At 33.0% G+C, this 27,841-nt stretch overlaps 1 protein-coding gene across 1 annotated transcript in view; it reads left to right on the forward strand.

Moving 5' to 3' along the window:
* LOC111414309 (5-hydroxytryptamine receptor-like) overlaps positions 1-27,841 on the forward strand; it is a 100,952-nt gene that overhangs the window by 57,129 nt on the left and 15,982 nt on the right. Inside the window, exon 3 of the mRNA XM_023045623.2 lies at positions 27,531-27,774. Coding sequence (XP_022901391.1) covers positions 27,531-27,774 — 244 coding nt within the window. The remainder of the gene's footprint in view (positions 1-27,530; positions 27,775-27,841) is intronic.

The raw sequence follows: 27,841 nt of genomic DNA on the forward strand, positions 1-27,841 counted from the left end.
CAGTTGCAACTCTCCTAAGGATGTTCACTTCGCCACTTACATTACCACAAAGTCCATAAACTTGTGCCTTTACGGCACTTGATGGAATGAGATGACGACAACATTTCGCTCTAATTTCATAAACTTGCAATTTATAATTAATTTTATCTGACAAAGATAATGTAAACACATTTATTTCTTAATCATAGTTTGGGTTCAATAAAAAATATACAACAATCTAGCACTGAATAACAATTAAAGCTATAACTACTGTAACTTTTGTTTTACTGTAATTATTTTCTTGAACACGCTGTTTATAGTTTGTAGCTTATTGTTAATGTTTGATTGATGATTAGAAATAACCAAACCAATGTTATGTTAAAGAAAAACTTTTATACAAAATCACCGGACTCCGCCTTAAGATTGTTAGAGAAATCGTATCGAATACAATTTCTCAAGTGATAAATATCCCTTCTACGTGACATGACCCAAATCCTTAAATCCACTATCTACAATTCTCGTTTTGCTATTTAGACTTCTCCTTTTCCGGATCATCTAGCTAACAATGACAAATCTACCAAGTTTCGAATCGACATTTTATAGATAGCTAACAATTTTCTTACATTTGTTTTATTGATGTTTTTTACTATTAATAACCACAATATGATTTTTACAAATAAATTTAAAAAACGAAAGCAACAAATTACATTTATGTGAATCATAAATCAAATTCTAAATTACACGTTATTAGCTGGTTTAAGTGGCACACCTACACACTAACAATCACGAGAATCGTTAATGCAAAATCCATTTGAATTGTCGTCCTATGAACAGGTAGCACAAAACGACGACGATAACAAATCACGCTGATGGCAACAGATGGCAAAACAATGCTAGGGAAATGCTATAAGGGGGTTTTGGTGTTAAAACTGGGAACGCCACGCGAGAGGATATTCCGGATATTCATCGGTCGATCATTAATTTCCAAGCTATTTACATACGAATTGAATATTAGTGGGGTTGTGGTTGGTTTCGTAGAGGGCAAACAACCCGTACATTGACATATAGTCGTCTCTGAGCCAGGTACTAACTATCACAGCTACTGCAATTACTCCGAACAATGGCCTTTGTAAGGCAGGTGTTACCATTGGGGTTTCCACGAAACACGGCATTTTCAAATGCGTATGTCTTTAATTTAAACGAACGTGACCTTTTTTCTTTTATAAAGCCGATATCGTTAGCACGAAAAGTTCGTAAATCATTCATTCAATGAATGTTTAAATAATTCTTAACAACTTTAAGGAAAATTCCAGTTGTATTAAATTGATTACTTTCTATTTATATTAAACTAAATTTTAATCAGTCTTATTAATAAAGTTTAATCCAAAATTCGACACTGTCTTAGTGGCGATGTTGATACCATTTCAAAAGTTATAATGAGATGGGTGAACCTACCGAAGGCTAATGGATTTAACGATCCTTGGACGTTGATGATATAAATGTTACGTGAAATTAACTGTCCAAAGTTCTTTTAGTTGTAATTCTTGTTTGCTCTAATAGTAGAAGATGGAAAAAGTTTGTTAAAGGAGATTATTATGTATCGGAAATTGTTGATTGAGAGGACTTGGAAGGAATATTGTGAAACGTCCTATCGAAACGGTATAACTCAATATGCTTACGTAGGACGTCATATTCGTATTTGATGTTGGCATGGTGGTACCAGCACATCTCAAATATTGATATTATCTAAAATCAACATAATTGAGAATATAGAGAGTTTATATTTGTTAATATTACTAATACGACAAGTGCATAAATCGACTATATTATTACTAATCAATTCCTGTAGTGTGTCCGGCAGAATAATTTTTTATCAGATCAAAACTTGATTGCATACGATATTTTAACTTCGAATTTGAGGTTGCCGCTGATTGTGCATGATTCGGAGCTTTTGTAGAATTGATGACAATTCTTAAAAAACATATTCTACATTAATGATATACATTACAAGCAAGAAGTATTTGCAACATTATGTCTTGAGCTTGTTAGATTGCATTGCACGCTTACGACCAGAGCATTTGTCAGCCAGGTTCAAAAGAACTCATTTTGATTACCAAAAAACTTTGAGAAAACTTACAACATCTGCACTAAAACATTGTAAATGAAATTAACATTTTTTGTGTTAGAAAATTTGTTCTATGTAATGATTTACTACAAATCTATAATTCTAATGAGTACTTTCCTGAACATTATGATAAATTTAAATTTAAATTTGTAGATATATCAGAAATATCATATATTATAAATTGTGTTAAGGTAATGGCATGTGGAATAAATGACTTTAATATTATTTCAATTAAAAAATGTGGTTACATTACTCACGTGGTTAATTGATGTATAAATAATAATTGGTGTCTACCTAAGAAACCGATTCCCATAGGATTTCAGGATTTGCGTCCCATAAGTATCTTGCCAGTTCTTTCTGAGGTGTTACGCAGCTACGAAAATATATAAATGACAAGGACTAACTCCTAATCATAGTTGTGACACTGAACTGTTAAATGTAACCGATGACATAATAAATACTACTGATAAAAACTTTTGTAGTATTATGATACTGTTAGATTATTGTAAGACATTGTAAATTATTTCTGTACAATTCTCAGATTATTTCAGAAACTCAGATTGATTTCGAGTTTCTTGTCCAGGCGCAGCCAAAGTTGTTAAAGTAATCTCCTCCACTTAATCTGCCTTACAAATGGACAAGTGAAATAGGCAATGATAAAGATTAAGGATAATAAAGGTATCAATTTAATGTATCGAAAAGCAAACGACTGATATTATTGAGTTAACGGTTAAAAACTGTCTGAAGTTAATAACCTGTAGCAAAATACATGTTGAAATTCGATACGTCTTTTGGCGTATTGGAAAAGGAAGAGGTACAAGTAGAAAAGGAGGTAATATCCATTATAAACGGTAATTTAAAGCGTACGATCATAAAATCACTTTACGGGAAAAGAAGCTCTAGACATCTTTAATGTCGCCATCGACAAGTTTTTTTTTCTAAATCTTTCAAGTTACCATAAATAGAGAGTGTTTCTATTACTCGTGTTATAATTTTATCCATGATGTTACGTTTTTAGAAATAATACTCTTTAGGGATGAATTTGCCTTTTCAATACGGAACAATCAAAACGAGAAAAGCCGAAAAGTTAGTTCCATTTACATATAACAAAGACGTAACAGTACCCTCACTAATTCGTGATTTTACAGGATGTGATCTGAAGACAAACGGATTTACACATAACAGCGACGTGACACTGTCGTGATTTTAAGTTTAATTAATTCTCCTCACAATTCTGTGTTCTCGTTATGCGTAAAGTCAGGAAATCGACATTTTCAGATAAAGAGAGTTACACTTTATGTTGTTGATTGTTGATCGCAATAAAAATTCTTGTAAGTTGTGTCTTTAACTTTAAACTGTGTCTAGAACCATCAGCTGAAGATGTAATTTACTGCATAACTGACGGTGATATTGATTTTCATAACAGAGGATTTCTACACGATCAGTTTAATGAAGTGGCTCAATTAATATGGGCATCTACAAGGATAATTTACTTAATAATAAGATTTTTGACTTTATAACAACGAATTAATAAACTTGATGAATCATAAAAAAGAAGACCTAAAAAATACCTTGTTTTGAACCCACATCTTTCATTACAATTAAGTATATATACTTTAAGTACATTAAGAGTTGCTTAAACTAACAACAAATAAGATTCTAAATCTACTTAATTTTCAATAGACAAAAAATAGTAAAAGCAAATGGAAGATAATTTCACCAATAAAATAGTTTCAAACCGTGTTCAAGTTCAAACTTGGAAATTTTATTTTAATCTATTCTCTTTAAAGAAACTTTCGATATAAATATTTGAGTTTAAACAAAACTAGCATAAACTTGAACATTAACTTTGAGTTAAAGTTAGTATCATTACTAAAGTTTTCACGACGAAACTTATAAAAGTACTTAATAATTTAATAATTAAAGGGGGGGTTATCTATGTTGAGTTGTTTAAAGCCTTATGGAAATCCGTTGACGAAAAAAAAACATATTAGTGAAAGTATGAAAAGTTTCACCAGTTTTAACAACGTTCTACAAACAGCACGAAATTTGAAGTGTAGACCCCGTTGAACTAAAACCGAAATTGCCTCGCTTTGATTGCCGAAGGCTTCGTCGTTGGGGCGAAGCTGTGGGAAATTTCTGAAATTTCGGCTGCTCCCGGAAGTTCGAACGTATTCTCATTAAACCATATTTTCGATGTAATATTAGTGAATCAACCTAGTTTATTTTGCAAGTAATAATCACACGATACTCTCCTATATCGACCTCTCATAATTATTTATTAAAAAATAAAAGAAATTATTGAACCATGCAGACTATAATTAAAAAATAACTCACAAAACTAAACGAAAACATCAATTTAATATTTTCGAACAAAACGGCAAATAAATTGGTATTTCAATCACTACATTTAGGCTATTTACGATGAAAATAATAAATTTGTGGTAGTACATTATTTAATGTAATCTTTAATTACTTCTCAATTAAAATAATCAAAAGAGAATATCTAACTTTAGATCAAAGAGGAAACTAATTGATCTTTTAAATTTTCTCTAAATTAATATTATTTTTTTAAGCTTTCAGATTGTTTATTTTGGGTATTCCTACCAAAAAAAAGCGTTAAAACTTAATTTGTTTTCTCTACATTTACCGTTCTCTTTGTAGTTTCCACTCTATTATCGTGTTTAAAAAAAAAGCGCCAAATAAAAAAACATTTTACTCACATAACAAAAAAAACGCTAAACAAGAAAAAAGAATTTGCAGAAAGAACACGCGCAAATCGTAAACTGGGTCGTAAACAATACTGCATACATTTTGAACTGTGTCCAGTGTGACGGCAATAACTTCAGATATCGTTTGTGGAATCCAGCATTGTTTCCAAAAGCGTAGCAGTAACAGTATAGTAGTTGTTGGTGGATGAAAAAGTGATGTTCGAAAGTATCCGCTAGCATTTGTGGTTGTTTATAAACTAAAACCACCAGTGCTCGTTCTATGAAACTTTAGAAGCTTTTTTGATGTTACTGTTTAGATTTAGAACACGATGAAGAAATAACTCTGTTACATAAACACAGCAAAATCTCGATATAATGAACCTCGTTATTAACTTCGGATATAACGGACAAAATATTTTTATCTACGACTGCTTGGATAAGTCATCATTACCGCACTCATTTGAGGTGATTTGAGTTACGTAATGAAGTTCATGGTTTCATTACGTAACGCATTTTTAGCCTAATCAGAACAGACTTAATTTATTGAAACGAGCAACAATACAAAAGAAAAAGTGGTATCTACTTACAGAGAAACAATACTATTTATTATAAACATTAATTGTTATGTTTTTACATTTCAAAACACTTATTCCAGATGAGTAAACATGTTGTTGAAACTGACAATTCAAAATTGTCAACAATCATTTGAAAGTATTTTTATAAATGTCAAATAGACTTTTCTAAAGAAATTGATTTTATAGTAATTTTTAGCAGCCGTAGATAAAATGCTGTATATCACACGTGGGCTAGAATAGTATATTAAAAAACAAGTTTCGTAAGACACGCTTGAAATGCACGAATTCAAGTTGAAAAACGAGTGGCGAAGCCACGAGTTTTTTAATGAATGAGTGCTTTAAGTCTTATGAAACGTGTTTTTTATGCTATTTTTTGTAATTCGCGTTTTTATCTTTTTTTTTTTAAAAAATAAAATAAATTTTGACAATGTAGGGAAATAGGTATGCAGCAGTTGGTAACACCGTAACACTTGAAAATAGAAATTTGAATTGACAATTAAAAAACAGTCAAAACACAAAATGTATTCACCTGAAAAAAATGTTTCATGTACACCTCCCAAAATAAGAGAAATTGCTCAGTGTTCAATGTCCTCATCATTGTGGACCTTGTATTCGATGCTAAGAACGTGTTTAACTCCTTACAGCATCGGATGCTGTAAGGAGTCTCATTACAGCACTCGTTTGAGTGCTGTTAGAGCTTTCGTTACCGTCGCGAATTACAAAAACATAATTACAGTACGAGTGTGGAGAATTGCACGACGAGGTCGTAGACCGAGTCGTGTAATCACACGAATCACTTGTAATATAAATAACTATTAAGTCATACTATTAATATTATTTATTTAATACATCAGTATATTTAAATATATATGTTAGCGCTCATAGATAGAATCCAGCTTTGTTTATTCCCCAAGTTGTTCTTTCCCATGTTAATAGATAAACTCAGGGTATTCTCCGAGTGAATAAGAACTGAAACTAAAACTAGCATTAGAACTAACACTATTCCTAGAACTAGAAACAATCGGGTTTAGCCATACGTCTCTTAAGACGGCTAAACCCGAATGTTTCTAGTTCTAGGTCTAGTGTTAGTTCTAGTATTAGTGTTAGTTCTAGTTGTAGTTGCTATTGAGTGTCAGATTGTTGTATATTTTAATTGCATTAAAACTGGAACTAAGCTTTTTCATATAACGCACTAATCCGTATTAATCCGCTATATCGAGATTTTACAGTAATTATTATTTATTAATTCGAATATTTTTGAAATTTGAATATTCTATTATTTTAAAGTATCATTCTCTTTAAATGAAGCCTAAATTATTACCACTTCATTATACTTGCACGAGTAAATATGCTTTCGAATTTCAAGTTACTATCTGAGCTGGTAAACTTTCTTGAGATAGTTTCTAATGTAAAGTGTGCTGGACGAGAAGTTACTTGGGGGGACAACTGAAGTTCTTGTGGTGAACATTTCTATACTTACGTTAACTACTGTATATGAAATGTGAACTAACGAGAAGTTATGAATCTCGTTGAATTGAAAATTTCTAAATGAAAAATCTTCGACGTAATAAAAACGTTGAAATAACTTTAAAGGTTTCAAACAACAATAACAAAATGTTTGATTTTATAAATATTTATATTGTAGTAACAACGACGCGATTCTTTTAATAACAATAGTTTTTAACATGGTGTAACAAAGTAAATATGATTTAACGTATAAATATTTGTACCGGTCGGATGGTTTTGATAAAATATGAATTGTGTAACATATTTTAACGTATTATTTTAATCATAATTTTGTATCATAAATTAACGTTTGCTAATAAATGATATTTTTGTCATTTATTTTTCAATTTTTAATACAAATTTATAACAAAATGATGTTGAACTCTTCCCCATAAAAGATTGATTGAAAATGTAATGTTTACGTCGCTCAAGTCTGGATAAATTTTTAACTGTAATTTAATTTATATTTAAAATCGATATTTAATTATTTTAACCTTCTTCACATCATAATTCTTTATAACTTTTTGACACCAATGTAGTCAATAGTGATACTATATTGTTGTGTGGGAGACATGATTATCATGCAGTAAAGTGTTGTAATCAAACTTGTATATTCCTTACACTTTTCTTTTTATTTTTGATATACTACAAGTATCAACTTTGTGTTTTTTATTTCAACAAATAATTGCCCGGTTTGTATCTGATATCAGAAAAACAATTAACCAGGCAACATTGCAAATATTTCGTCTAGAATCGGCATATGCTAAATTTGAATTATAAATTTTAATGAATCGTTCCTTTAATGAGCAATTATTGTAATTAGTGATTGCATTGAAATTAATGACAGTAATTTAGTCAACATCAATGTACAAAGAATGTACATTGATTTTCAATTTTATAGGATAACGCATTTGAAAGTTATTGATTTCTGGCCCGCAAAGCAGTGTTTAACCCCACTGGCCGATGTGTACTCTCCAATGATAATAATCATAATAAATCAAGGAAATCTGGCTGAGCACTAATATTGACTATGTCTCGAATGATGGGTGGCAACGTAACTCATATCGTTCCAATTCGCCAGTTATGTATATTATTCTAGAAATGAAAATATATGAAACACCTGATTCATTCAGTGCGAATATCATCGATTAATAAATATACGACAGATATTTGGTCTACCTCAGTCGGTATCGTTTATATATGAATTGTTGGCAAGCAATGATTTATTGATAATGCAAAAGGGGACCTATTAGTTCATTATTAGCCTAGGTAATTAAATTCTTAGGTAAACAAAAAACACAAATAAAAAGAAAAACTCTTGTTATACACTATTCTTGATTGGTTCCTCACACTCTTTATGGCCCAGGATATTGTAAAAAGAATGATAGTCGGCGTGCATTAAGATTTTTAATTCTTCATAAAGAAGCTAATTCTATGGCACATGGAGAATTATACAAAGGTAAGCAAGTGTTGTACTTTTGCTTCATAGCTAACTAGAGAAGATCATTTAATACTTTGACGCTACGATTCTGATACATACAGCCATCCCCCCACACTGTAATTTTGGAAGGCTTGTGCTAAGTTGTTCTTTAAGTAAGAATTTAGCCATAATTAAAACTCTCACTGTTTAGTCTCAGGACATGCTAAACATTAAACATCTTTATTATTTAATTGTACAATGTCAGGTTAAGAACTTTAAGTCGATAATCGGGGGCACAACAGCACTGCTTGGAGATCAACAGTGTATACAAAGACCTAACCATCTGAAGATGATTTTCAGTCGATTCTTTATCCTTACTTTTTCCATCGTGCACTTGGTTTCTTCTAGCAATGTACTGTTCATAAAGAGTAACTTCTTAATTTCACTTTTTATGCATCATACATGAATTACGTTGATCTTCCTTTGGAGAGTCTGATAAATCTAACTTAATTGCCTTGTATGTTTTCTTCTGTTTCCTTGTTTCCAATAATAAAGAAAAACTGCTGTGTAAGTAAATGCTTCATGGAGGCTATAAATACAATTTCCAACTTGAAGATTGACAGTGGTGAAGTGAGTCCAGGTTCTGGACATAGGACCAGAATAATCTTTCCAACAGCATTCCGATCAGAAGGGGAGTGTCGCCAGGGACATGCCGATACATCCGATACGCCGGTGCCGATGACACGATCTTAATTGCTGACAACTTGATGGATAGCAGATCAGTGGTTATGAATATAAACATAAAAAAGACCAAATTCATAATAATAAGAAGAAACTCGAAAATGCCGAACTAACAGTCAATTTATGACGCATAAAGCAAGCTAGTCGGGTTTGTTCAAAACTACATATTTGGGACATGTTATGCGATATGATAAATACAAATATGTCCAATTAATAATTGAGGGCAAATTAGAAGGGTGAAGAGAGATTTGCAGAAAAAAGATATTCTGGCTTCGAAATGTTCGAAAAAAATGTGATCACAATCATCCATAAGTGGATAAGCATTGCAAGAAGAAGAAGAATAGCCATACATCAAATTATGTAGCTGCAGCTAGTTACGTTTTTGAGTTATCAAACATACACAAAAACATCATTAGTCGAATTAAGTCATGGCCCTCAAAACGTATAGATCCATTAAACCCCCAAAATCGAATTTATTTTCGATTGCAACACTGTCCCTTCATATACTTTGTGTACTTTGAGTACCAGATAGTAATAATATACCTTCATCACAGCATAAACTAAAAAACCAGAACCAAAAGGACTATTATCGAGCACTAATTAACCACACTGACTACACGTGAAACGTTGTGGTCATTTTCCCAAATATGTAGACGCAACACTATCGAAATCAAAGCCAGAGAGGGTCTGTAAAGTATGCATAAAACGTAAAAAATGCATTGAAACAACGTTGAAGTACAAAAACGTGTAAAATTGTATTACAGGTTTCGATGTTTTGAAAAATATCACACGATCGAAGATTATTAAATTTATATACATGTTATTAATAAGATAAATATCGATATGCCTATTTAGATAAATATACATATATGCGACTTGAATATTCCACAATTCCATTTGAGTATAGTTTCGAATGTACCTCTAAAGCAAATTTCCGTCATAAATTTGCAGATTTAAAGCAGGCAATCGTACCAAGTCATTAATACGTGAATACATTGTTGATACCGAAATAGCCATACATGACTCATACTTGGAATTGTATCCAATGCTATTTCACTTCCTATCATGATTCGATAAAGTCTGTGTTCAAAGGCAACTATCAGCTATTTCATTTTCAGTTGAATTTCATCAAAATCATTAAACAGTCTGGTTTTTTTAATACTCCGGCCTTTTCCACGAATCGATTTACATAATTCTTCAGTTATAGCCAATTTAACAACTGTACGTTATTTTATCATGGTAATAAATTTAGCCATCTTCAATAATTCAGAGTTGTTAAAAGAACTAAAACGGTTGAGTTTAACCAGAAACAGTTCCTTCAACAATCAAACATAAACGAAAGCTATGAATATCAATTTTCTTGTTCTCCACGAAAAACAAATCTCGTTGTAAAATCGAAATTTTTTTTGGTTACATTTTCGAAACTCATTAACCCAACAAATATTTTAACACTTCCATACATTTATTCACACTCTCGTTTCGTCATGAACTCTATTTAAACGAAAAGTGCGCATTCGCGTGAAGAAGCGTCGAACACAAAACCCGTTGGAGTGGATGAGCTTTCCACGGTCCATAAAACAACGATAACCATTCTACCGCAAGGACGATCCACTCTCCAATAACATACCGGTGGTCCGATTATCGCATACTTTGTACCCCGAGCGAGCGGTTTTTCCACAGAATTCGACCGGAATGTATTCTCAGTTGGTAGGAAAAGGAACGAATGGTAATGTTGGTTTCTCGAGAAATTTCAAGGATGGGAAATTTTCAAGGACGAGGTCAGTCGATCAAGGTATTGGAAATCACTTTTCCTTCAGTGAGACACGAAGGAATTTTCGAATAACGAGGAGATTATCTTTATCTGATCCAAAGATTCCGATCGTTTCACGTCTTCTTTTCAAACAATACCAGAAGTTTTCGTGTTAGTGGACAATTTCTGAGGGGTTAATTTTCTTTTATGTCCATTGTCAAGATTTGTTTAAATAAAATTATTATGTCGTTATAAAAAAATCTTATTACGATATTTTTCCTTTGACAATTCCATTTAACTCAAAAAAAAAGTTGAATAACTCAATATCATAGCTTTTATTATGAAAATATTCATTATGTCAACCCCGAAACTCATCATCTTGGTTGGTCTTTTGATGTCAAAGCGGAGATTTTTATGTCCCCTCAACTCGACCGAACACTTTTTCATACGAACCTGAGTCACAAGTGAGGTTAACGTTCTCTTTTATATCACGAAGAAAAAAATTGAGTGACGTTTTTATGCCCTACACCATTTACATTTTTTTATAGAGTTTTAAACGAAATATTAAGCAGAATTCCGATCATATCTTAACACTCTTTTAGGTATAATAGCCTCAATTTAAGGAGGAGAATAAACATTGAACTTTCCTGCTGCGTAATTTACCGGGTTCCTTTGTCGTCAACGAAACTTTCGGTAAACATTTAAAGTTTTGTGCAGAGCTTTATTCTCGTTATCTGATACAAAAGATGATGAGATTATGATGAGGTTATACAGAAAAATCTCGATATAACGGACCTTGTTAGAACAGACCAGTTAGAACCCGAACGTTTGTAGTTCTAGGTCTAGTGTTAGTTCTACTTTAAGTTGAATAAAAATATTCAACAATCTAATGCTGAATAACAACTAATACTAGAACTAACACTATTCCTAGAATTAGAAACATTCGGGTTTAGCCGTCTTAAAAGACTTACGACTTACGTCTAGTGTTAGTTTTAATGCTAGTGTTAGTTCTAGTTTTTGTTATCAAACAACTTTTTGAAATGATTAAAATCAAATTAAAAGTGAAAATATAAATGTTTTGGTTTATTTCGACTCCTTCATGCATATTTAAATAAAATTGTTTTGTAATTTACGTAACTCTAATGGATGTTTAATAATGGTAGTCGTGGGTGTAAAAAATCGTTTCGTTATTATATTCAAATCGTGGACTACAAATAACGGTGTAATTATTATCCACGTAATATGACGCGCAATCGATAACTCCATCCGTAATTGCCGCATCAATCTTAAGCTCGAAGGACCTCAATAAGGCGGCACGGGTCGCCTTAATTAAATTCAGCAGTGATCCAGTGAAGTTTTAAGCCATCACGGCAGAGATAAATTCCCTTGGACGGAACGGATATAGAGCTAGAATCTATTAATTTAAAAAGCCCACCTTGCATATTTAATGATACACGATTTTACTTTAAAAGTTTTAATGAACGGTGGAATATTTTGTCTTTCTTTTGACAAGAGGTTTTTGAATTGCAAATGCGCAATCAATCTTAAATTAATTATTGAAGATATTTTAAAACTAAATTTATAACTAGAACTGTGAATACTTATTCCTATATTTAACATGTTTGCAATGAAGTTTGAGACGAATCCTATACACAAATTGCTCGGAAAATTGCCTGAAAATAAACAAGGATTGCGTGCTCGAAGTTTTCGACATTCCTTGCTGTGTGGTATGTGAGGGTCGTTAAACTACCCCTAGAGGGTGTGTTACAAAATACGAACCAACCTCAACGTACAAGGTTTAATCACGAAAACGGTAAATATTCGTAGTTTGAAAACATTTATGGTAAAAAGAAAAAAATAAGGTTCTGGAAATTGTTTCCTGTAAGCACTTCCTTTCAAGATCTTCGAGGAAAGACGTTATTTATCTTGCGAGGCAAATTGCACCGTACAATGCGCTGTCAAATTCTCTTCTATACCCATTATGATATCGTGCAAGAAAAAGATCCGCTCCATACAACAACATAATCCCCCCAAAAAAAACAACTTAGATACTCACTTTATAATGAGAAACTTTCTATTCACGAAAATTATTTTTAAAACGAATTTCTTATAACTAAACACCCACAGGATATCAACATATTTTTATATCTACAAAAAAATTAACCGCAATGGAGACTATTTTAAAAAGAATAATTCTTTTATAGGAAATCAATACAACCATAATGGTTGGAACAAGGTTTCCGGCTTGGGTCGACTAAATTGCAGCAAAACTCGAAACTGGCAACCAACGTTCCCCTTGAGTTTAATAAATTAAATCCATTCATCATATCGCTGAGTGGGGACTGAAAGCGTCGCTGTCGCCGTCCAAGGGAATTGATAAAAGAATAGAAAAGAAACGAGAATCGGGTTCTCGCGTACACCAAAAAAACCGGAAACTGATGCCCCACGGGTTGAACCATCGCGAAAACCCACCACTAGAAATCTCATTTTTATAAACAATATTATTTTTAATAAAAGTGAACCACGATTTTCTAGAATAAACTTTTCTTGGAGTTTTGTGGAAAACATAAATCTTATTTAAACTAAAAAAAAAGATCAGGCATAAAAACGTCCCCGAAAAAAGATTGCCACCAACTACTAAATAAACTTTTCTCAGATACGGCTGGGTCACTTGGGACACGAAGTCCTACTGCTACCTCCTGAGACTCTGTGCAATTAAATCAAATGTATCTCGAGTAGTTTGCCACTGCTGCATTATTCTCAACCTCCTCGCTTGGGCATTACTAAAAGTCTCACTTTATTGTTGTTGAGCGACCAAGTGGCGAAGAAAGCTATTACCCATAAAGATCAAGAAGAAAGCAAGGTGGGAGGTGCAAGAAACAAATTACTAAGTAGAATTTTTTTAATAAAAGCTTTTTCTCATAATTTAAAGTAAACCTGAAATAAGCTTTCCGTAAAGAGGCAAGAATTAATAATTTATTCCTCTTGGATAAGGGGAAAATAACCGTGTTCGCATCGATTTTTGTTTAAATCATGATATGTATGCACAATGTATTCCAATTTAACCTTGAATCACCTAAATAGGGCAATAACCAGCTGTAGGTGAGATGTGTACGCATATCGATAGCTTAATTGGTATTTACTGGATAAATTGCTTGTTCTGCAATTGATCACTGTAATTAAATATTCATACGTTCGATACATACTATAATATTTTTATTATTTTATATCATTACATTTTTATATTTACATTACGTTTTTTATTAATATCATAAATCTATATTTCTTTCAATGGATATATTTACTGCTGGTTAACACTTTATTTTCAAGTATACTTTAAGCTTTCCTAGCACCCTCTAAGGGTATAAAATTCACAAGCCCTTTCAATTTTTTATATGAACCTTTTAACACCATGGAATATTAACAAACACTTCTACTGATAATTGCTATGTCATCGGCATAGGCGCACACTTGCAATTCTTTAGTACCAATATACTCAATGGCATCTAATTTGCAGTGCAGCACCGTGTCGTACCCCAGTATCTATGTTAAATGACCGGCGAGACGATAGCAACAAACCACTCAGCAACAAACTTTTTCCTTTATATTTCCACCTATTTCTAGGGCCCATATCTTCGTTATCTAGAAAGATAGCGAAAAACTAACCACACGGTTGGAAAGCTTGGACTTTTCTCTATCATAAACCGAGTTTTCGTCCGCCGATATGTTGATAATAAGAGCATGAAAAAATAAGAAACGGCGCGCTGCATTCAATTTACCTCAAAATTACCAAACTTCACGGCCTTGTGCAGCCGTTATCAGATGGAAATTCAATAAATGGTTTACATATTCGGCAAGAGCTGACCTTGGACTATCTTATTCCGACTTTTCGTCCGTCAATATCCATCGGAGTCTGTAAAAAAAACGCTCCTGAAAAGGAGCCTACAGTTGGCAACAAACTTTACTTTTTTATTTCCATCTATGTACTTTTCGGATGGATATCTTTGTTATTTATAATACTAGCGAAAAACTAAGTACACGGTTGGAAAGCTTGGTCGTTTCTCTATCATAAACCGAGTTTTCGTCCGCCGATATGTTGATAATGAGAGCAAGAAAAAATAAGAAACGTCGCGCTGCCACGAATTTTTGCCGCGGCTAAACCACGCTTGGGTCAATAACTTTCTTATATGACGGGGAGAAAACTCTAGAACTATATTCATCTTATGGGAAATTTTCTGCTCTTTTCATCGGTATATAACACATCTCAATCACACGTTTGCACAATCGTTTATCAGCCTAGCAACAAACTTTTCCCTAGTATTTCTGTCTACTTTTCGGGCCAACATTTTGGTTATCTAGAAAGATAGCGAAAAACTAAGCACACGGTTGGAAAGCTTGGTCGTTTCTCTATCTTAAACCATGTTTTCGTCCGCCGATATATTAATAATAAGAGCAGAAAAAAATAAGAAACGACACACTGCATTTAAATCACCTCAAACCTTAGGCTGTGTGCAGCCGTTATCAACCTACCGATAGCCTACAGACAACCTGCAGGTAGCAGAACGCAATCACTTCTTATCCTAACTTTCTTATTTGATGAAGGAAAAATTGGGACAAAGTTTTACCCGCGAGAGAATCCTAACATCATTTCATGTTGACAGATAATGTTTCATTCACTCTTAATTTATTTAAAATCATTTAAAAACATATACATAAGTACGAAGGCTTTTACGGCCGGTGTTAATAAAATGTTTGACGTGTCGGATGTCATATTGCAACCTTCTTCAGAAAACAAGTTTGAAGCGAACCCGAAAGTTTCTAGTTCTAGGTCTAGTGTTAGTTCTAGTGATAGTGGTAGTGTTAGTTCTAGTTTTAGTTTTACGTTTAGAAACATGTTAAACTGTTCAAAACGGAAAGATTATTTCATGTTACACCTATATTATCAGAATCTGAAATTGTGTTTTGATGGTTTTGAATCTGGTAACGTTACCAACCTTTGCATTTTAAGTTATTTAGTTTATCAATTTAAAAAACGCGTATCAAATGCGTAAGCGAAGTGCGTCGCACACCCTTGGAAAGAGCAGAAAATTTCCCATAAGATGAATATAGTTCTGGAGTTTTCTCCCCTTCATATAAGAGAGTTATTGACTCAAGCGTGGCTTACCCGCGGCAAAAATTCGAGGTTTAGGTAGTTCATAGTCAGAAAAAAGGATTGTGTAAACGTGTGATCACGGTGTTTCACACATCGTTGGAAAGAGCAGGAAATTTCCCATTAGCTGAATATAGTTATAGAGTTTTCTCCCTGTCAAATAGGAAAGTTATTAGTGCAAGAAATATTTGCGTGTTTTCATCGGTAGGGGCTTTTTCAGGTGCGTTTTTCTTACAGACGCTGATAGATATTGGCTTCACAAGGCCGTGAAGTTTGATAATTTTGAGGTAATTTGAATGCAGCGAGACGTTTCTTATTTTTTCTTGCTCTTATTATCAACATATCGGCGGACGAAAACTCGGTTTAAGATAGAGAAAAGAGCAAGCTTTCCAACCGTGTATTTAGTTTTTCGCTAGCGTTATAAATAACAAAGATATCTGTCCGAAAAGTAGATGGAAATTCAAAGGTAAAGTTTGTTGCCAACTGTAGGCTCTTTTTCAAGAGCGTTTTTTTTACAGACGCCTACAGATATTGACGGACGAAAACTCGGAATAAGATAGTCAAAGGTCAGTTCTTTCCGAATATGTAAACCATTTATTGAATTTCCATCTGGTAACGGCTGCACAAGGCCGTGAAGTTTGGTAATTCTGAGGTAAATTGAATGCAGCGCGACGTTTCTTATTTTTTCTTGCTCTTATTATCAACATATCGGCGGACGAAAACTCGGTTTATGATAGAGAAAAGTCCAAGCTTTCCAACCGTGTGGTTAGTTTTTCGCTATCTTTCTAGATAACGAAGATATGGGCCCTAGAAATAGGTGGAAATATAAAGGAAAAAGTTTGTTGCTGAGTGGTTTGTTGCTATCGTCTCGCCGGTTGTTAAATGTACATATATCTTTATAAAACAGTCCTCTCTGGAAAGTTTTGCATTAAAATCTCCGACATCCTCGCTATTCTGCCTCATGTTTTGCAATTTTCTTACATAAGGTTTGTAATTCATAATAGAAGCTGTCTGCAACATGATCTTCCGCAGCCTCATCTTCTACAGATTCTTTTGGTAATTATGAATTCAACACTGTATTCTCCTGTCTTTCTTCGTTGCTAGATAAATACAGTGAGTAATTTCTTTTATTTATGGTACCTTATATTTTCCATCGTATCTACTAAATTGCTAGAAAGAACATCAATAGCCCATATCTTGGACTCTTCAGCTGCATTGATCATCAGTCTGATCGTAGCATGGTTTGAACGTTCCAGGTTAAATCGTAAATACATTCATTCCTTCAGCTATTATAATTATTGAGCTATTTATAACAGTACACCTTTTTCGATTTAGGATCGTTACCCATTAATCCCTTATCTGAAAGACATTCTTTTGGAGAAATTATGTTTTAGGCGGGGTGTTCCGGTTTTGAAACGCCGGAAATTCGTCTTTCGCCTACCTCATTCTTGTGCCTACTCGCCAGTTTACCGGATAATTTTTGAGCCATTTCGTAGTCCTCTCTTTATGCAGATACAATAGCGACACGGTCCCATGACATTTAGGGAGGACCATTCAGAATCCAGATATTAAGCTACCATGTATAGAACAAGGTTTTTCCTTTTATTTAATGTCCTAAGATGAACCTAAAACTAAACGCCAAAACAGGACTCAACTAGCACACCCTTTATGTTTTTGAAAACAATTTTTGATATTTTTATTAACAAGTAATAAGCAAAATCTGAATATCATATTTTCAGTTTTTTCTTGCGAATAGCACTGATAGTTTTAGCATAACTGCAACACATAAAAGAGTTTATATTTTACTTAGATATATCTAGGAGTATTAATATAAACATCTGTTTAAAATACGCAATACAGTGCTAATAAAAACAGTCCGCTATTCACAGCAACATACGAAAACATAACTCCCTTAATTAAACGTAACGTTTCTATTCAATGAAAACGGAGTAAAATAAATGAGTCTGCCACCTCTGCTAAGAGCACTAAAACCAAGTGCTTTCGATCTTCATGTATTTTCTTAATCGTTAAATTAAAGTGTTTTACTGTTGAAACATAATTTAATTAACCTTTCTATTTAATATGATTCAATTGCCAGTCCCAGTTATAACGTTTCAACTATATTTGATATACGTAAATAGTATTTCAATTCACAAGATAAAACATTTCGAACTCGTGATGTAATTATTTGTTCATGTTAACAAAGACAGAATAGGAACCGATTTTGGTTCGACTCAATAGTATTCAATTACTGGTCTACGAGAAACTTCACTTCCTGAGATCGTATTTACAGATAGCCTAATTTTTTTTCGAAAGTACTGCTACTTGGAAATGTCCCTTGTAATTCACTTTCCCACAACCGTAAAATACATCCGAGCTCACCTTCGAATTAAACTTTAATTCGTTCGGTTGCAGGTGATTGCTCAGGTTTTGAACCATCCCAAGCGAACATTTTCGGCCGTTACCCGTCGTTTCCTTCAACAATAAACCTTCCAAGTCGTGTAAAATGAAACAAAATGAAACAGTTTATCTTGCAATATTTAACGTTATACAGGGTGACTGGTACATAAACGTGAATATTGAAATACGTTGTTCTAGAGCTCATTTGTATTTGATTAAGCCAAATATGCCTTATACAAAGCTGAATAGTTTAGGAGTTATTTCAATTTTTTGTTTTTTGTACAAGTTCAGTACATACTCTTACAAATCTTGAAATGTAGAGAGTAATAATAGTTTCTTTGGCAATGTATTGACTTCTCTGGATAGATTACACTCTAATACACATTTTAAGTTGAAAAACATTTTAGATATTTCGATGCTTTAAAAATATAGGGTGTGAAATAATCGATTTTTAAGTTAATTTTTAAATAATGTGTTCATTTACGAGCTTTTATTTCAAAATTTTGATAATACATTTAGCGTACCAATTATTGTAAAAACTTCTCTGTTTTCTTACATTTCGAATAAGGTATTAAGCATGGCAAAATGTCTTTCTAATTACCCAATAATAAGATAACAAGTGGCGCGAATACAATTTTGACAACCTACCCAAAGTTAATACAAGTCAAAATCGATTACATTTACTATTTATTGTTGCTTATTGGAACTAAAATATAACGTTAATTCAGACAACCATAAAAAATTAAGCAACTAACATTAAAAAAAAATTAACACAATCATGTGACATAACTTCTAACTCTAACTCAAAAAAACTCAGCGCGAAACACAATTTGTCAGTCCAATAATGTAAATTATGAAGATTTGTTATACCTTCTCTGTTAAACTTCGATTCGTCGGTCCATAAAATCCTTCTCAAGAAATATTCATCCTGAATGTCAGCATTTAAAAGAAACCGGCAAAATTGAATCCTTCGTTCAGGATCACCATCTACAAGTGCCTGGATAGGTGTGTAATGATAAGGATGGTTGCCCATTTGTCGAAGAATTGGCCAGACTTAACATTGTGATATCCCCAAATTAGCAGCGACGTTTCTTGTACTGGATGTAGGTGCTTCATCGAATGTTTCCAAAATGTCTTCTTCCACATTAAGTCCAGCACGTCCTACACGTTCGGCTTTTCTTAAATTGCCAGTCTCAGCTAGACGCCGATAAGTGGCGCCAAATACACTAATATGAGTAATTCGTCGATTTGGATAGCGTTGCTGATATTCTCGATATCTAAATTCCATGGCTTACTGCCAAAACGTAAAAAAATTGTTTAACCGATGGTTGTTAACCATTAATGAATTGAATTTCAACCGCAGGTGTAATCGATTTTGAATTTTATTCACATTGGGTAGGTTGTCAAAATTGTGCTCGCACCAATTGTTATCTTATTATTGGCTAATTGGAAAGACATTTTGCCATGCTTCATACCTCATTCGAAAGGTAACAAAACAGAGAAGTTTTCACAATAATTTGTATGCTGAATGTATCATCGAAATTTTGAAATAGACGCTCATGAATAAACACTTTGTTTGAAAATTAAGTTAAAAACCGAATATTTCACTTCCTGTATTTTTAAACCATCGAAATATTTACAGTATTTCTTGACTTTAAATGTGTATTAGGATGTAATCTATCCAGAGAAGTCGATACATTGCCAAAGAAACTATTATTACTCTCTAAATTTCAAGATTTGTAAGAGTATGTACTGAACTTGTACAAAAAGCAAAAAATTGAAATATTTTCTAAATTATTCACTTTTCTATAAGGCATATTTAGCTTAATCAATTACAAGTGAGCTCTAGAACAACGTATTTCAATATTCACGTTTATGTACCAGTCACCCTGTATATTTCGAATCGAAATTTGAAACCGCAATATCAACTACCTACATCTAACTTATGCGAAGTTAGCCTCCAATTAGATAGAATTTTACCATGTATAGTATTTTGATTATAACAAGAGAACCACTGAACCGATTTTGATAAACAATGTCTCATTCGAAAGCTTAATCCTCGGCCAATACGAATGTGGAAATGTCCGAAATCTCTTTCAAATTCCGCTAAAACGTCAAAATATTGCGAAGGTACACGAAAATAACACAAAAATGACTTTCTTTAAGTAGTCATAACTAGTAGCCATAGTTTGTTTACATACTTTATTATGATTAGTAGACTATTTCAAACATTTTCAGATTAGTTTGTTCTATACATTTGTTGTGGTTTGTTCTACTATAAATGTAAAATCACTTCGCATAGGTCTACATCTAAACCGTTAATAGTTGAAACATGCCCGATGGTTAGTTAATCCTTGAGATGTCAATGAATATATAATGATGTTAGTTTGGGTTCTCGTTCGATAATTAACTGCCCCTTCTGACATCATTACGAAAGCAACCGCATCGTAGAACGCTTAGTTTCAGGAACGTAACATGATGTGGATAATAAACGGAAGGTTGCACCGTGTCTAGTCTGGTGAGTTATAGCTTATGAGTCTCCTTGCAGATTATATGCGAGGAGGTGGCAGCGATAAGCCACCTAGGGCTTAGAGGAGCAAAACCTTAAACTTCTGAGAACGTAACTTACATCATTAGGTCATTTCGCTGGTGGTTTTAGGACGGATAAAGGAACTTTTTAATAAGTTTAACAACCACCAGGGATAATAAAAATGTTCCAACTCTTTGTAGACGTGTTCCTGTGGATATATTTCACAAAGGCTAGTAGAGTATGTACATTAGTGGGGTTGTACTTTAAGCGTCGTGTGTTTGGATAAATTTATTACCACGACATACTAGTTTGGTAATTTACATATCCCTGTATAAATAATATAGTTACACTTTAGAGAGATAACAAAACTCTCTCGCGTATTTCTGACCTAGCTTGCATTGAAATGAATAATTTTAAAAGGGACATGTAACATGGTATTAATATAATTTTCTAGATGTAAATATTTACTCGTTCCTTTCATAATAAGCAGATAACACGGTACTAACGCATAATAAATAGCTACAAAGAGAAATCTCGACCATTACAAATACAGAAGCGTTTAAATAAACGTTGACTTGGCTGTGGCCAGAGTTAATTATCTCATCTAGGTGTATTTATCTCTAAACGGTTTAGTAACTAGTTTTAACACCTTTATACTTAGTAACTAAATAAAAAAGGAGTGAACTAGAAACTTAATTAATCCTTAACATCTTGTAACGACGAAGACTTGTTGTTAAAGCTGTACAATTCAATATCCTTATCTGTCGTTGGATTATTTTTAGATTTCACAAATCGAATTTCGATTACGACATTCTCGTCTTTTGCTTCTGTAGCTATGCGTGCTGTCGCTAATCGGGTTTAACGAAAACCGAAAGTTTGCCAAGCTGATCGAAGAGAGGAAGAACCCTCGGGGCGTTGTAACTCGGATCTCATTTGACACCGAAGCTCGACGTGTCAAACCTTATTACAGCAAACCAGGAGGAGGAATCTCTCGTAAATCCGGAATCCATTGACGTCAACACGTTTCGCGCAACACACAAAATACTGATCGTCTATATTAAAGGTTGTCACTCAAAAATCTTATACTATTAGAATTACACCCTGTTGCATCCGTAAGTGAGGGCTGCAAATCGGATTTACTTGTTGAATTCGAACCGGGAAAATTATGCAGAGATATGGGTCTAATACGTAATTCATATTTCAAATTGGAAAATTAATGAGAAGGGAATTTCAAAGTTAGGTTATTTGCATATGCGATAGAAGGTCTTGATTCACCTGCCCACCATATTTGGACTATGGAAATATACTTATATAGAACCTCTCTGACGTAGATATGACGTAAATAAACATTAACCATTTGCTCTAATTGATAAATGCGGTTGTAATTTGATATAGGTTACACGTGTGATGTTAGGACACGTTTGTTAGCCTCGGGCTAATACTGAGCACTTAGATATTTCACACCAGAACAGATGTAACTATGCGAGATATAATTAACCGAAAGATATTAAATTACTTCTATGAAAAAGTCTAAGAAAAAATTAACTTAATGAATCATTTTGCTTTAATACAATAAAACCTCGATATACGACCTCGTGTTAGTTCTAGTTTTAGTTGTTATTCAGCGTTAAATTGTTTTATATTTGTCATTGAACTAAAAGTCGAACTAGCACTAAACCAAAAAACTAGAAGTATTCGTGTTAAGCTGTCAGATACGCATGGTAAAGTGTAAATTAAAAATTTTTCATATAACGGACACTCCGTTCCTCGTATTAATTATATTGAGGATTTATTATATTTATGCTTTTACTGTGTCATAAACAATAGGATAAAAAGAAACAAAACTTTAATTGATTGACAGAAAATGTAGGTTAATGGAGAAATTGTATGTATAGGTTGCTCCTCATGGAGTCGCATTGACTAAGTGCACCCCGGAAATCCATTAGTGTTGCGTTAGTTAAACGTAATATAAATGATTGATCTTTTGTGAATTTAATGTTGTACTATATATATAAAACACCATTAAGTCTTATTAATATTGTATCTTACTCGTACTTAAGGAGAACTTTACTATCCGCCAAAGTTTAGCGGGATGTATAATCTCCCTTTTTTATCATTCCCAGACTCGTTAACGTGCGCTCGTAAATGTAGATGCTAAATAGCCGTCATTAGCAAGTTAAGGATGAACTTTGCAAATGACATTTTATGAGATTCATTTTAGTTCTTTGATGTGATAAGAAAGAAAATTAGTTACAACGTTCTTTAAGAAGAATTTTGTAAACATGTTATGATTTTTAAAATTGCCTTATACTCATTAAGTAACTTCCATTATTTCGTCCCTTGAGAAATACTTTGTAGTGCTCCACTATGTATGTCATTGTTAATGTGTTTGTCTCGTTGACTTATTATTTTATATTGCATTTTTAATGAGATCCTTTCTGTAGAAGTAGAAATAAAAAGAATCAAAATTACATTTTGTTCATTCAGTTCTTTTTTAAAGCAAAGGTTTTTTATTTCACAAAGTTGCTTGTTAGTACTAGTTTAGCAAACAGAACTACTTTCTACTAATGACCAAAGTTTAGATTACACGAAACTGTAACACCATCTAGTTAATTATATTAATTACATATTCAGAAAAAATACGAGATTAATACCTGATTATTATTATTTTTATTACTCCATTTAAGTAACAAAAGTCGATAAAGAGGCAATTACAGATTACACAATAAGTACTTCCCAGTCCAATTGAAATTTACTAATTAACAAACTTCTTGTCTACCATACTCAAGTTAGCACAGCAAAGCACAATCATATCTTTTTCTGACAGGACCCTCTCGTAATGTCTTAGGCACATTACGAGACCGAAAACGCCTTTGTTAAACTCGTAAATGGCGACGGAAGCAACAATCAGCAGCAGGCTCGTTATTCATTGTTCGTTCGTTCATTCCCCCTTTGGTACTGTTGAAATGCGCACCTACTCTAAAAGCATTCCAATACCGGGTAGAAATATTACTAGGGTCATCCACGAAATCGATATAGTAAAGCTAACCGTACGGGTAAAATAAGTTGCCGGTCATGACCCCTAAAAGATATCATTTCGTCTCTGAAATATATTGGATCCCTGAAATAAGGCGATCCATCAAGACGAGAGATCAATTCAAAGCCGTTGGCATTTAAAATTTGAATAATGCCCTGAATTCGATTTCGTGCTTTAATTTCTTGTTTTCTCGCGTGACACACACGACGTTTTAACACCAAAAAAAAGGCGAAAAAAGGAAATGACGGTCCTCACGCTCTAACACATATACAGAGCGAGCGAAGGCATTGTTGAAGTAACGTGAGTTGCTGTCGCCTCGACACTTTTATTGACAATCGCTTGCCGGCATATGGAGAGTTTCCATTCAGTAGGATTCACAAAAGCAGCCAATTACCGGCTGCTCTAAGGTGTCTAGTTGTCGATGGAAAGGAAACAATACAAAAAGGCATTCTAAAATCGATATACGAAATTGGTTGGTAGGGCTTCGTATGTGTTGCTTTACTCTTTTGTTATCGATAAACTTATTGTGTGACAGCCAAAAAAATAATAGATATTCCCACGAATTCGACGGATAGACATCTTGGAAAATAAGAAGAAAGTAATATTGCTGTTTACATTTAGAATATAAAAATAGTAATGCGACCATAACTATAAATACGATCATATTGAAAAAAGTAAATTAGTTAATAAATACATTTTTCAATTAAAAATAAAACTTCACTTCAAATATGTTATATGCAATAATAAACAATTATATTTTATTCTGGGATGTATTTAGTACAGATGCCGCGAATACTCGCTATTGTTTGGTGTTCCGCATTACTCGATTTTTTGTTGTTATTCGTGTAATACCGAATAATAGCGGGTATGTATTATTCGACATTCGGCGAATAGTTGTATAAAATAAACTATTAATGAACAAAAAAAAACTATAGACTTAAAAATAATCAAAACACACTTAGTATTAATTATTATTATTAATATAGAGTTAGCCAAATATCAAAATATTAATATTTAAAGTCCAATAGGTCTTAATAGTCTTTCTGAATAAACAGAGCTTGCTGATGTGGTTAAGTATCGTTTAGCAAGTTTACTTCAAATGGGGAATCCATTCTTATTGGTACTCATAACCTACCATTCATATGAGTTTATACTTCTGTCAGTCTTTGGTGCTGATTTCTTCAGCAATGGCATTCTTGGGTTGCTTTGCAGAAAGCTGCTCTGTTGTAGATTCTTCAAAAGTTCTACGTCTTCGCAGCGTTCCTAAACTAAAGACAATGCACCTTTGCTCATACAAACAGTAAGATAGGTTAAATTTGTGAGCTAAATACCGAGCAAACCTTCTCTGCAACCCTTTAAGTCATCAGCGTAACGAAAAAATTTACTGTGATGAAAACATTCGTGAATATCGTTAATATAGGCTATGAACAAAACTGAACCCAAGTGACTTACTTGAAGCTCTCCAGAAGTAATCAAAGCGTAGTGAGAAGTATAACTTAATTTTTACAGCTTGACATCGGAAATATAAGAAGCCAACCACGATAGCAGTCAATTTGACAAATTATCTCCTTCTAGTTCAGATAGAAGTGTTGTATGATTTGAAGAACAAACGCTTTTTTCCACTCAGAAGGGAAAATTGATTATGACTGCGAATGGCAGAAAATAATAGATTAACAAGCTTTGGTACACATCCGTCGGGACCAGGTCATAATTTGCTATTAACACGGATAAGACCATCAAAAACATCATCAAAACCAGGGACTATAGTTATTAAATAAAGTTTGACGTGCTTTATGTTGACTTTTACTATCTACAAAAACCGAACTAAAAAAGTATACACCTCACTATCCTCTATGTTTAATTGAATGGTTTTGGGCGGAGAGATTGGAATCAGAGCTTAAGATTGTTTTACTCTTGTGCTAATACTATCTATTAGTTGTACTTACTAAACGTATATAGTTTATACTTACTTTATTGTTCATAAGATATTTAACTTTACATCTACCTACGATTCTTATCTCAATGTTCGAAAAATACTTTTCAATAAATTAATTTTTTCGTATAGTTTAATTATACAGTAGCAGAGTTAGTAGTATAGTTAGTAGCAGAGAAAAATCCGCATTTTAATTTTTTAAAACGAGAGTACATTTACATGCAAAGTTCTCTTTGTTCGGGTGGGGCGCAAGAAAAGAGCAGATACTCATCTGGTTACATTAATAAATTAACACTTTAATAATTCAGAAGCTTTCCAAGCACAATATCTTGGTGTGCTTAATTAACACACCCATATTGCTTCAGGGCTTCATTTCTAATACAAAACAGTAAATTGAATTATTTACAGGTTATATGTATAAACAATATTTCATTTATTTTATAACATTCTCCACAGTTCTATTAAAGTATAAAAAAGTGCTTTATACAACCTTTTAAAAATTTGTAAATAATTTCATTAGTTTAATATTGAATTAAAATTCATAAATTGATTGAATATAAATGTTATGTCGAACATTATATCAATATGTAAAATAAATGCGTCGAACATTGTGATGTAAATTTCGTCGATAAAAAACTAAAAAAACAACCCGAAAATTTCATCGAGGTTCTAATTCAATATACCGGGAGGTTGTTGAAACCCTAAAATTGCTTGTCGATGCAAAAACGTATCCGGTCGATTAAACGCTGCTTTCGTTTCGAATTGATAGCGGTAAAATATTTACTTAATTTATAGGGAGATTAAGTAAAACAGGGCGCAGTTCGATATCAGAGAGGTGGAAACGTTTGCAAAATAATAATCCCTACTCCACAGCTACTTCAATTACTGAAACATCAAACTAAGCTGAAAAAATTTTTAATTACCATATTGCCAGAGTTTGCGATGTAATGGAAATTTATTACAAACGCAAAATTAAAAGAATAAAATGCAATTTAAAATGAGAATTATCGATAAAGAAAAGTGAATCTCGTTTTTTTCTCTCTTTATATAAAACAGTTTAGATTTGTTTTAATGTCATTATAAACGATTTAATCCTTTTCGCACGGGAGCTTTGTGTAAATTAATTTCGAAAAGGTACTAGACGCAATAATTAAGTCTCTTATCCTAATGGATCTGATGTTGAAGTAAAATATTAGAGAAAAGAAAGGGGTTAGATGTCTCGCTAATAATTCATGAGATAGTGCCTGGTATAATTTAACGTTACACAACCAAGAAAAGTATATTTCCACTTTTTTAAACTTTTAAATTAACTCAACTTAAAAAAAAAATAATAAAATGTAATTACGCCATGAAGAGATGCAATAAACTAGCAAAAACGTCGGTTCAATTAATGTATAAATTACATTCAAATTCGCCCGATTTAGCTCGACACACAACGTTGTGCCAGCGGTGGGTAGCTTAATATAGTTTTTCTCTGGCAAATTGATGTTTTGATTTTTTTGTCTGGCTGCATTTCAAAATGAAAAATGAGCTCGAATGCGATTAAGGGCGCGTCATCTAAATTGAGTTTGAAATTTTTAGAGTCACCCAATTTGTAAATTGTCGAAAGTTTTAAATGAACAAAATAACAAATTTTATACAATAACAAATCTAAAATATTAATTTTCTTTTCAGGAAACGTTTTTGTGATAGCTGCTATCTTATTAGAGCGAAACCTTCAAAATGTGGCGAACTATCTTATTTTATCGTTGGCGGTCGCCGACCTCCTGGTGGCCTGTCTAGTGATGCCTCTGGGCGCCGTTTACGAGGTTAGCAACGAGTGGATGCTTGGTCCTGAACTCTGTGATATGTGGACATCTAGCGACGTCCTGTGTTGTACAGCTTCCATATTACATCTAGTTGCGATAGCTTTAGACAGGTAATTTTAAAGTAATCAAGTAGCTTAAGCTTTTTGAAATTTGCATTTTTAATTATAATTTTAAAAT

The sequence above is a fragment of the Onthophagus taurus genome, chromosome 2 (assembly GCF_036711975.1).
Source record: "Onthophagus taurus isolate NC chromosome 2, IU_Otau_3.0, whole genome shotgun sequence".
Taxonomy (NCBI): domain Eukaryota; kingdom Metazoa; phylum Arthropoda; class Insecta; order Coleoptera; family Scarabaeidae; genus Onthophagus; species Onthophagus taurus.